Source organism: Strongyloides ratti, assembly GCF_001040885.1.
Source record: "Strongyloides ratti genome assembly S_ratti_ED321, chromosome : X".
Lineage (NCBI taxonomy): Eukaryota > Metazoa > Nematoda > Chromadorea > Rhabditida > Strongyloididae > Strongyloides > Strongyloides ratti.
The window spans coordinates 2,818,173-2,830,753 of NC_037309.1; the positions used below are offsets into that span (position 1 = coordinate 2,818,173).

General features: G+C 20.6%; 1 protein-coding gene across 1 annotated transcript; it reads right to left on the reverse strand.

Moving 5' to 3' along the window:
• Positions 1 to 5,171: 5,171 nt before the first annotated feature.
• Positions 5,172 to 11,981, reverse strand: SRAE_X000059400 (Narrow abdomen; the record flags this gene model as incomplete). Its single annotated transcript, XM_024644957.1, has 3 exons — positions 5,172 to 10,669; positions 10,723 to 10,956; positions 11,951 to 11,981. The coding sequence occupies 3 exons, from the start codon at positions 11,979 to 11,981 to the stop codon at positions 5,172 to 5,174; spliced, it is 5,763 nt and encodes a 1,920-aa protein (XP_024510463.1).
• Between the last annotated feature and the right edge of the window lie 600 nt (positions 11,982 to 12,581).

The following is a 12,581-nucleotide window of genomic DNA, read 5'->3' on the forward strand; positions in this document are numbered from 1 at the left end:
ATCCGTGGCGCAACGGTAGCGCGTCCGACTCCAGATCGGAAGGCTGCGTGTTCAAATCACGTCGGGTTCAATTATTTTTATTTTTTTATTAAAAAATAATAAATTGGTTTGCGGGATTAATTTACAAAAATGTTTACAATATATTAATATTTTCAATTTGTTTTATAAAAAGAAATTTAAAAAGTAATAAATATTTATTAAAGAGAAAACTTTTTTCAATATATTAAAAACTTATAAATTATTTATATAATAAATGGTAATAAAATTTATTTTGATTTATATTTACCAATAAAAATTCTTTATCAGAGATTAGTTTTTAATTTTAAAACAATATCTAAAATTTTAAACTGGAAATATTTTTAGCTTCACATTTGTCAATTTAAAACTAAAAATATGTTAAATACAAATTATAGATATTAGAAATATAAGTTATGTAAAAAATCATATATTATTTTAAAAAATTGACTATAATAAAGATAATAAATTTACATGTTTATTAATTTTTTTTTTGTACTATGTACAAATTTTGATCTTTTCTAACAATTAAATTAAATGTATCAGCATCATCTACGTCTTATGTTAGAATAATTTTTAAATTCTTGAAAATATTTAAATAACTTTTTTAACAATATAACATTTTTAATATTCATTAATTTAAATGGAGTTATTAAAATAGCTATCAATTATCCTACATTTTATATGTTGATTAAAAAAATTTTTTTTGCAAAAGAATAAAATTGAATTGTTATTTTAGTTTTAAAGACAGTTTATAGAAACCTATCTAATATACATTAAGAATGTTTTTCTAATTTAAAAAATATAAAAATAATATTTTTATTAAAAATGTTTAATAGTTATTTAATAGATTTGGAAGAGTACGACAAAAAAAGCAATATTCTAAAAATTTTGATTTTTATTTATCCATTATTATATTTTTAATAATTTGTTAAGCATTTTTTCATATATTGTAAATCAAAAATACGCTTTAGAAATGTTGCTAATAATTTTGTTTTTTATGTTTAAAATTAAGATTTTATAACTTAAAATATTTTTATTGATATATAATATAATTTGAATATAATATTTATTTTATGATTAATATATTATTAATGAAACAAATTATATTTTAATGTTTATACTATTATAAATTACAAATACTACCTTTATTACTAAAAAAAAATTTATACATAAATATATGTATGAAAAATAATCTTCTCTAACATCAATAAACATTATTATTTGCAACATTGATCACTTTTTTTTAATAATATTTTTTGTTTACATGATTATAGGATAATAATCCAAGTGAAAATAATGTATAATTATAAATTAATGATAATAATATTTTTTTATTTGGACACAAACGAAATAATTTATAGAAAAAATCAATTTGAGAGCAGAAATCAACTTTTTTTTATTTTGTTAAAGATTAATTTAAAAATAACTTGTTACTTTACTAATTTTACATAATTTAAAGTATATATTTGGAAATTATATTATTTTAATAATTAAAATTCTTGTTAATCAATTTCAATTATATTGTAGTAAAGTATATAATTAATTAATTAAATATTATTTTAAAAATAACTTTTTAGCAAATTAACAAACATCATGGTATATTCCATTTAAAGTAACATAAAACACTTATTAGTAAAAAGTAAAAAAAAGTTATTATTAAATTCTTATAAAAATTCCATTTTTCTAAAAAGTATTTTTTTATCTTGATTTAAAAAAAATCAATTTAATTATCAAGAAATTTGGAAACAAATTAATGTTAAAGCTATATATTTTTTTAAATTTAAACAATAGTGATTAACATACTTTGGAAGTTAATTGTATATTGTTTCAAAGAAATATGACATAAACTGTAGTTTATTTAAATGTAAACAAAACATTTTTTAATAATTATAACTACATTATATCATTATATAGTAGTTTCAAACTACTGTATAACTTTTAAAAATGTTAAAAAGAATTTAATTTTTATTTTTAAAAGATATAATAGTGGAAAATTAATGAAAAAAAATTATTGATATTAAATGTGAAATCATTTTTTATAATAGAAATTTATTTAACTTACCAATCACATTTCTTACCATTGTTATTATCACGTTTTAAAAATACAAATATCATTAAAGTAGTAATTTTATAAAGATAATAGACAAAAAAAATGTTATTTAATTTTTTAGATAATAAGTAATTATATTAAAAATAAAAAAAATTTTTAAATCACATAATCTAAAGATCTATTCATTATAAAAAAAATATACATATCACATGAATAACATAAGGACCTTTTAATTACATTGTAAAATGATTAATTATTATTATTTTGGATCTTTTAATACGGTAGTTTGATATTTTATGCTAATATTTAAAATAAACAACTTTAAAAATAAAGTATATGTTTACATTTAAGTATTCAATTATAAGATAAAATAAACTTAAAATATTAAATTAATATTTTTTTAATTAACATTAACAAATTACATAACTATTTTTAACTTTTTATTTATAATGGTACAAAATGTTTGATTTGAAAACTACAAAAATATAAATATATTAAATTGTATTTAAATTAATTACTAGAAATTTTTTCAATATCAAAATCTTTTATTTAAAACATATAAATGTAATAATATAAAAGAAGTTGGAATTAACTTTTTATATTTGTTAAAATGAAAAAGATTATAATAAAGAGAATAAATAAAAGTAATTAGAGATATTTGTAATACTTTTTTCCGATATTTATAAAATTTTCATAAACGAAAAAACTTTTTTAATTTCCTTTTAAAAAAAGTTTTGTTTTAAAAAATTTTAACTTAATTAAATATCTATTCATTATGCTAAAAATATAACATAAAATAAGAAGAAAAGTTTGAAAAGTATGTTAATATTATTGGCAACATTTAATTACAGTAAAATATATTCACTAATTAGTTATATCGTTATAAATGTAAATAATGTTTCTTTTAAAATTTACTTTGACTTATCCAGATGAAATATAATTTTACTAATTAAACTTTTCATTATTAAGAAAGAAGTGTATCTTTTTAGTTATTAAATTTATGAACCACATAACATTATTAAAATTACTTTTGAATATATGTTTTAATTGTTCTTGAAAATTTTAAATGAAAATTAGTGCTTTTTATTAAAATTAAAATAACCATGAATGTTTTATCTAAGCAATTTAAGATATATTTTAAAAAAGATATAAAATTTAAATAATTAAATTTAAAATATTATTTTTCAAAAAGCTTAAAAGAGAATTAAATTTTATTAATAACTACAAGAATGATTTAAACTTTATTTATCAAACAAATATTTAACATTACTATTATAATATCAAAAAATTCTTTAAAAAATATTATCTTTTCTAAAATTTAATATTCAAAGTAAACCAAAAGTCAATCATATGGTAACCTTTAGAAAATAATAAAATTCCATCCAATAATAGACTACTTTAAAACACAAGTTAACTTGTTGTTAAGAAACTATTAAAGGATAGAAAAAATTAAAAAAAATGTAATATGATATACTGTAAAATCTTTTATATTTATAGAAAAAAAAAGGTAACAATTGATGTTATCGATAAAATAAAGATATTGTAGATGAGATATGTCATATGAAAACACAATTGATATCATTGTACTACCAGACAAAGAAAAAGTTTTTTTTGAAAACTAATGAATCAAAAAATAATAATACAACTATTGTTTAACTAAATTTTATCATAAAAACAAAGCTTTTGTCTATAGAATCTTCTTATTCATTTTTTTGTCATAAATTTTTGTATATACTTAAAACACATCATCTGTTTTATTTATAATTTTTATCAATAAAATTACTATAAACAAAATTAATAAAATGTTTTGGATAATAAATTACTATTTATATTATTTAAATTATTATTTACACACTTATAAAAATAAACTTTTCTTTTTGAGTACTTTAATTAGCAAGAATTTTTTTTAAAATTATATTTATAAACTATGTCAAAGATATATGAAAAATGAAAAGATAAAAATTGAATATATTTGTATTAATATCTAAAAAGAAGTGCTGATCTTTTCCAAATACGGTTTTCAAGTATGTAAATATTATTCAAGCATGTCTCGTATGAAAAAAAAATTTTAAAAAAGTATAGCAAAAATACTAATTGTATTTTGTTAACGTTTAAGTGTAACGTGGTTGAAGTAGACTTCAAACATTTCTACGTTTTAATCTATCATGTTATTTCGAATTCATTATCAAAATATATACAGGATATCAGAAGATAAAATTGAGATGATTTCATAAGTTTTGCATTATTGTATACCACAACTTTAGCTATTGGAATGTCACAAAATTCGCGCTGCAGTAGTGTATTTTTGTTATTATCTTTAAATAATTCATTTTCTTTTTTTCAAAAAAAAATAATATTTTTAATAATGTATATTTTTTTCTATCAATTAAAGATAAATAATTTAACCCAAAGAAATTTAAAATACAAAGAATGGGATGATATTTATTCTTAACTTAAAAATGATATTGTTCTATAAAGTAAAAACTTATAATAAATAAAATAATTTTTTTTTATTAAAGTATACTCTTATTTTAAAGAATTAACTTAACTTAAGTTATAGATTTATATGTCATTAACAATAAATAATAGTAAAATTATTAAAAATATACTTCTTTTTTTTAATGTTATGGTGGTAGATAGTAAAGAAAAATAGAGATATATTTAAAAAAATTATGAAGTTAAGAGTAATTTTAATGTTTTTAAAATATCATAATATTGTTAGTAAGATTCTTAGTTTTTTTTATTTAAGAACAAAAAAATATACATATAGTGACCTATTTATAAATATCTAGTTTTTTTATCTATTTTTTTAATAATATTATATTCTGATAAACAAACAAAAAAATAGTCTTTTGGTATTATATAATAAGAAATACAAGTTGAATAAAAAATATAAATAATTAAAAAAGATAAAATTTTTATTATGAAATATTCAAAAAAAATATATTGAGACTTTTCAATTATTTTTATAAATTTTAATAATTTATTATATAATAATTGTTAATACTATTTAAGCGTTTTATTATTATTATTAATTCTTTCTTAATAATATGATAAAAGAAATTTTTTTGTTTATAGAAAAATAAAATAAATTAAAACAAGGCTATTTTATTGAATTCCACCATTTTTCAATGTCTTCATTTATAGATGTATTATCAAGATCTGCAGTTATGATATCTTCTTCTTTTAAAATGTAATTGTGATATGTTGGGGATATTGTTCTAGCTCTTCTAATTGTATAATTTTGATGATGTTTCCCAACAGTAGTATTATTTAATGATGTTAGATTATAACAATCTATAGAAGTTTTTGAAGATGGTAAACTTAATTTTTGTGTAACTAAAGATGTAGAAAGATGAATATCAGAATCATCTGTATCCCATTCTTCTATTTGATCAAGATTATGTGCTGACATACGATGATGATGTGATTGTTGTGATAATTTAATATTTGATAATGGTATATGTTGTGGGATATCATGTGAAGAAGAAGATGTTGTTGTTGTTGTTGAGAGATTTGATAATTTTTTTCCTAACATTGAAATTTTGCGAACATTTGCTGAATGTAAAAATTTTTTAGCTGCCTCATTGATAAATGTTTTTGTTTCATTGACATCTGATATAGATTTTCGCCTTTCTTTTCTTTTTCCATGTTGTATAGTTAACTTTGAAGTTACTGAATCTATTGAATTAGTTTCTGGTTGTAATATATCTGTTGATTTTGATTGATATAAATCTGTTACAACTGAAGATTTTCCATGTGATGTTATAGATTTTTCTGATTGAAAGTCTGTTCTATTACCAACATTATGAAGTTGTTTTATTGATGATAAACCAAATTTAATAGATTCATTATCAACATCTGTAGAATGAAGCATAGAATGATAAAAAGAAGATGGATGTATTAATGTATCTTTATGTGTTGCTAATGTTTTATTTTTTCTTAAACATTTTTCAAGCCATAATTTTATTGTTTGTTTTGCAACTTCTTCCTCAATTATATATTCTAATTCTTCTCTTTGAAGAAGTTCCTCAAGCTCAAGAGATTTTCTAATATCAACACTTCTATAACTTAACATATATAAAACATCATGAAATGTTACATCATCACCATTATGAATTTTTTCCATTTCATAACACATATGTTTAAATAGAAGCCTATCTTTATTTGTATCAACTTCTAATCTTCCTTTAAGTAAACGTAAAAGAAATTTAACTCTTTTAACTGGAATACTACCTTTTTGTTCTGTATCTAACATATTCCAAATTAATTGAAAATTTTTAATATCAGCATAACTTAATAAAGCATCCTCCTCAGATGAATAGAAAAGTGAAAAATTTTCCATAATAACAGCAACAAGTAAATTTCTTACAATATATGTAATAATTAAATAAAATGAACAAAAATATATAATTGCTCCATAATAATTACCACAATCAGTTTCCCAATAATTTAAACCTTCTTTCCAATAACAAAATGGTGGACTTATTGATGAATCATGAAAAATATCATTCCAATCTTCTCCAGTAACTGATCTAAAAAGGACAACTAATGCTTCTGAACCAGATCTAAAATTAACATGTTTTGATACAGCTTGTCCATATTTTACCATACCAAATAATATAACACCAGTATATGCATAAAATAAGACAAGTAAAAACATTGCTAATATAATAAAAAAACTTCTATACATTGACATAAATACTGTTAACATTAACATTTTTAATATTGTATTTCTTCCAGCAATAGTAAAAAATCTTGCTACAACAATAACATATCCAAATGTATATGTATATCGTTTTAAACTAACAGCACCACCAACAACACTTGCTGGTAATGCAACAAAAAAATGTAAAAATATCCATACAATTCCAAGTGCTGTTATTAATAAATCAATTTTATTTCTTCTACTTTGCCAAAATCCATTAATTGTATATGCTATTATTTTTAAAATAACTTCAATTGCAAATGCTACATTAGCTATTGCTGATAAAAATGTAACAAAATATAAAAATTTTGATAATTCTTTTTCTTCTTCAACACTCCATGGTACAAGAAGTGTTGCTGAATTAAATATAACCATATAAAAGAAAAAATTATTAAATGTTTTTGACATTGTCCAATCATATACACGTTTTCTAAATTTTGCTGAATCTCTTGGTTTTGGTGGTACATGTAATGGTTGAGCCATTTTTAATCTTGCTTTTAAATCATGCCATCTTCTTTGATCAACTGTTAATAATGCTGTACCACGATTTTGTGTATAATTAGCAATTATTACACCAACAAATAATGTTAAACCAATCATACAACCAATAAAAACATATATATGTATAAAAACAACTGCCCATGGTCCTTGACGTTTCATTAATATATCTCTTATAACATTCCAACCTTTATATGATAATGTTTCAAATAATGCTAACATTGAATTACCAATATGATCAAAATTAAAATTTCTAGGATTTGTCCAAACTCTTGGTACTAAAATTTTTGGATGTATATCTTCATCATTTTTTCCATGTACTTCAAGTCTTGTAACAAATATTTTTTGCCAAAATACACCAGTACAATTTTCTCTTGTTGTTATTGTTGGATCATTACATGCAGCTAATCTTCCACCAACTGTTTGAACACCAAAACTTGCAAACATAAACATAACAACAATCATTAAAATTGTTACAAGTAATATTTCTTTAAATCCTCTAAATAATTCAACAACAACTCTTCTTATATGTGGTACTAATGTATATATTCTAAGGGGTCGCATAGCTCTACATATCATTAATAATTGTTCTTTAGAATTCATTTCAACTTTTTTTTTCATTGTTAATAAAAATATTAAACTTGTTAAATAAATAAATATTGTCATAAATGCACCTAAATCTTTACAAAATGCTTTTGGTGTAAAAAATAAACCATTTGCAACAATTTTCATAGTTAATTCAATTGTCATAGCTAAAACAAATATATAATCAGCTATTTGAAGATAAAAATTAAACATAACTAAATTTTCTCCAGTTGTTGGCCATGGACTTTCAAATATCATTGATATACAACTTAATGATGTTACAAATACCATTACCCAATCAAGATATGGTAATAAACCAACAATAGAACGTATTTGTTTATAATTTCTTGAATATTTTGAAATAACATTTATATCAGACATATGATTTAAATAATTATATTGTGCACTAACAACATACTCACAAAATTTACGAAATTTCGAATCTTTACCAAATATAAATAATGGTGAATCAAAATATGGATGATTTTCTCTCATTTCTTCTTCTATTCTACTTCTTGTAAATTCAGCTAAAAGTCTTTTTTGTTGAAATGCTTTAATATCAATACCACCACCATCTTTTGAATCTTTTTTAAGTCCATCATTTTGATATTCATTAAATCTACCAAATTCACCATTTTCATTTAATTGTTCAATAATTTTTTGTGTTGCATCTAAATTTGTATTTTTAAAATAATTTGCCTGATTATGCCTATTTTTAGTAAATAATTTTTTAACCATATTTCCCATAGTTAAAAAACCTGAATGTCTTAAAGAAATAATTTTCATTTTAGAAAAAATTTTATTATTAGATGTTAATAATTTCTTATGCTTATTTGCTGCACTTTCCTCAAAATGGTCTTCAATATCAGTTTCACCATTTATAACAAATTGATGAGTAAAAGAGTCACGCATTTTTGGTGTTGGAAATTCACTATTAATTTTTTTAAGTTTAACCATTTGTGGTCGTGTTGGAAATTTTTCAAATATTCTTAATCTCCATGGTAAAGTTAGACGCATTGAAGTTGTCTGTTCCTTAGCTTTTAATTGTTTCATTTTTTTTAATTCTTCATCCATTTCTAAATTATCAAGAATAACAGCAACAAATAAACTTAAAACAATTAATGTTACAAAAAGATGATATGCAACAAAATATATTGCAACAAAAGGAGTCCATTCATCATTAATCATTCGTAATACTTCAACTACAAAATCTGTCCATCCTTCTTGTGTTATTATTTGAAACATTGCCATAAATGCTTGTGGAAATGTTTGAAAATGATCTAAATCTGGTACATGAAGAAATAATTGTAATGAAACCGTTGATGCAATAATAATAAATGTAACAGTAAATATAACTAATCCACCTAATTTTTTTCCTGGACTAAATATTTTCCAGACAAATTCTTCTAATATTGGGCTTGCTTTAATAAGGCGTAATAAACGAAAAACTTGAAAATATGTAAAAATATTTTTATCATAAAATATTGGTAAAACATTTAAGGTGCTTCCAATTGCTAAAATAAGTTCAAATTTAAAAACATTCCTTTTCCAGTATTGGTTAATGCCAAAACACATTATTTTTACAAAGCATTCAATATTAAAAATAAGCGTAAAAACACATTCAATTTTATAATATAATTCTTTCCTTTTAATATCACTTTCATTATGAGCCCAAAAAAATGAGGCATTTACAAAGGCATTAGCAAGGACAAATGTAATAACAAATGCTTGAAAAAAAACAGAATGAAGAATTGTTGAAAGTATTTGATATTTTCCTGTTACAATTTTATTATCTAAATCCAATCTTACTAAATTCCAACCATTAATTCCTTTTTCAATTTTAGTTTTAAATTCTTCATCAATTGAGACATCATTTTTTTGCCACATTTCTGAAAATTGTACACGAATTTCAGCAAATGTTTCTGTTATAACAGCTATAAAAACATTTTTAACAAGCCATGCTAAGAAAAATATTAATGTTAAAAAATATATGAAAGCTAAATGTGATGGTAATGAATCCATACAATCATAAAGAACATATACCCATCCTTCTTCAGATGCTGCCATATAAACTGTAAATACACTAGCACCAAAATTATCAAACATTCCATAAAAACCTTCAGCTTTAGCATCTAAATCTAATTTCATACATTCTAAATTATCTGGACATTCATATCCACCACCACCTTTTTTTGAACACATTGTATCAGGAATAGCAAGATCATGAATAGTAACATTAGATGGATTTGTTCCTGGTAAAACACAATGATAATCTAATCTACCAAATAATTGTATACCAAGTATAGCATAAAGTGCCATAAAAAAGACAAAAAATACAGTGACATTTTGGACTTGTTGACTGGATCTTCTTAATAATTGTTGTATTCTATTTTGCGGCAAATTAAAATTAACAGTAAGACGTATTAATCTTATTATTACTAATGGTCTTACACATCTTATCATTGTCCATATAGGACGATAAGTTAAATTTAAAAATGATAAATGTATTGTTAATAATAAATAAATTTCTAAAATCCATGAAGATATTTGGGAAAACATTAAAATAAAGTCAAATTGTAACCATCGTTGACGAAAATATGCATTAGAAGGTTTTATTAATCCATAGCATTTTATTTTGATAATACTTTCAATTAAAAAAGTAATTGTTGTAAATGTATCAACAACAAAAATAATATAAATTAATGGAGGCCATAATTCAAGTGTTCTTGGTGTATTTAAACATACTGTTAATAAATCAAATACACAAGCTATTTTTAATAAATTAATAAATGATTTTCTTTCAAGATATTCTGAAAAAAAATAATAATATTAATTAAAAAAAAATTATTAATTATCTTTTTACCTGTCCTTAAACGTTTTTTTGAAAATGATGATGAGGCATTTAAAAGATCTGCTAATGCTGTTAATGATTCTCTTGGACGGTATGTAGTATTTTGTTGTATATCTTTTGAAGTTTTTTGTATTAAAAAATTTTCATTTGTACTTAATTTAGAATTCATTTCTGATGGATTTGATATAGCAGATTCAGATGTTTTACTAGCAATCATTGCCCCACTTATTACAGCAGCCTTAGCCACTTAAAAAAATTAACAAAAAATTAGTTATATAATATTAAAGTAAAAAAAAAATATTAAGTTAAAAAAGAGGAAAAAAAATTAAGAAAATTCTAATGAAAGTTTAATATTTTCAATTAAGAATACTGCATGAAGTATAACATGTTGCTATCAAAAAACTTGACAATATCAATTATCATAGCATTGTAAATGTTGTGTCATTGAGTATATTAAACTATTTTATATATAATTTAACTTTATATCCAAAAAGAGAAGACAACTTTTATTCAGCTGATAAAAATTTTAAACTGATGTACAAATTTATACAAATAAAATTTTGTGAAGAACAATTAAGAGACATTATATTGCGTTTAGTGAAGTTAATAAATAAAATCTTTTTTATGGTAAGATTTGATTGTTTAGACAAAAAAATATATATATAATCTAATTTGCAAGAATATTAAAATAAAGAATGAAAAATTTTTATATATTTTTAAAAATTAACTATTATTGTTTTTTTTTTTCAAATATATAAAGTTTTAAGTTAAAAAGTTACTAAATGTTATTCTCAGTCAATTATGTAAAATATTTATATTTATCAAATTTATATTGAGGATATTTAATTACAAATAAAATTTATATGTAGTAAAGAGATATATTATGCTTTGGTGATAAAAATAAAAAGGGCAGTTAAATAAGATTTAAATATAACAAATTCATATAAGCATTTTATAAAAAAAAACACATAAAATATATTTTGTATATATATTTTTACTTTTTGCTATTTTTATAAAGGGGTAAAAATATTATATTATATATTTTTATTAAATAAAATATATTTAAATATTGTCAAGTTTTACGATGGCAATCAAATAATTTATAAAAAGACAAAGTACTTATAATTGCTTATATCTTGTCCTTTTAAGTAATAAGAAAATTATATATTGAAAAAAAAAAATTATTTATTTTAATCTAATAGTATATAAATAATTTTTTTTAGTATATTTTAATACTTACTTAGTAAACGGGTGGTTGATGTTTTTCCCATATTTTAATTTTTGTAGAAATAATTCTTTAAAAATGATAAATGAATAGATAAAATAAATCAAAAATAAAAAAAAAAAATTTTATTTAAAAGAATATAGCTGGTTAAAAATTTTTATTCAATTGGTCATTCACCCATTACCGGAGAATTAATAGTTTTCCTAAAAATTTGTTTAAAAAGTTTTTTTTTTCCTTTTCCGTTAAATCACTCCTTATAAACAATTATCAAATATATACATTGTAAACAAAAAAGTTAAGAATATAAACTTTTAAAATTAAGAAGAAGAAAATAATATGTTTAAAGTGTCATATTTAAAAGGGAAACAATTTATAGTAAACTTCAATAGTATTTTTAAAATTCTGAAATATTGTTTGTACCTTTGGGACATCTTTTCACTTTTTCTTTATAAAATATCAAACAATGTTTCAACCATATCAGAAACTTAAAATCTCAATAACTCTTTTATCTATATTATATATTATATATATATATATATTTATATAAGCATATTTTTAAAGAAAATGTTATTACTTAAAAGTTTTCAAAAGTTACATTTACAAAGCAACATTTAAGTTTAAAATATTTTTTTTCCATTAAATTAAA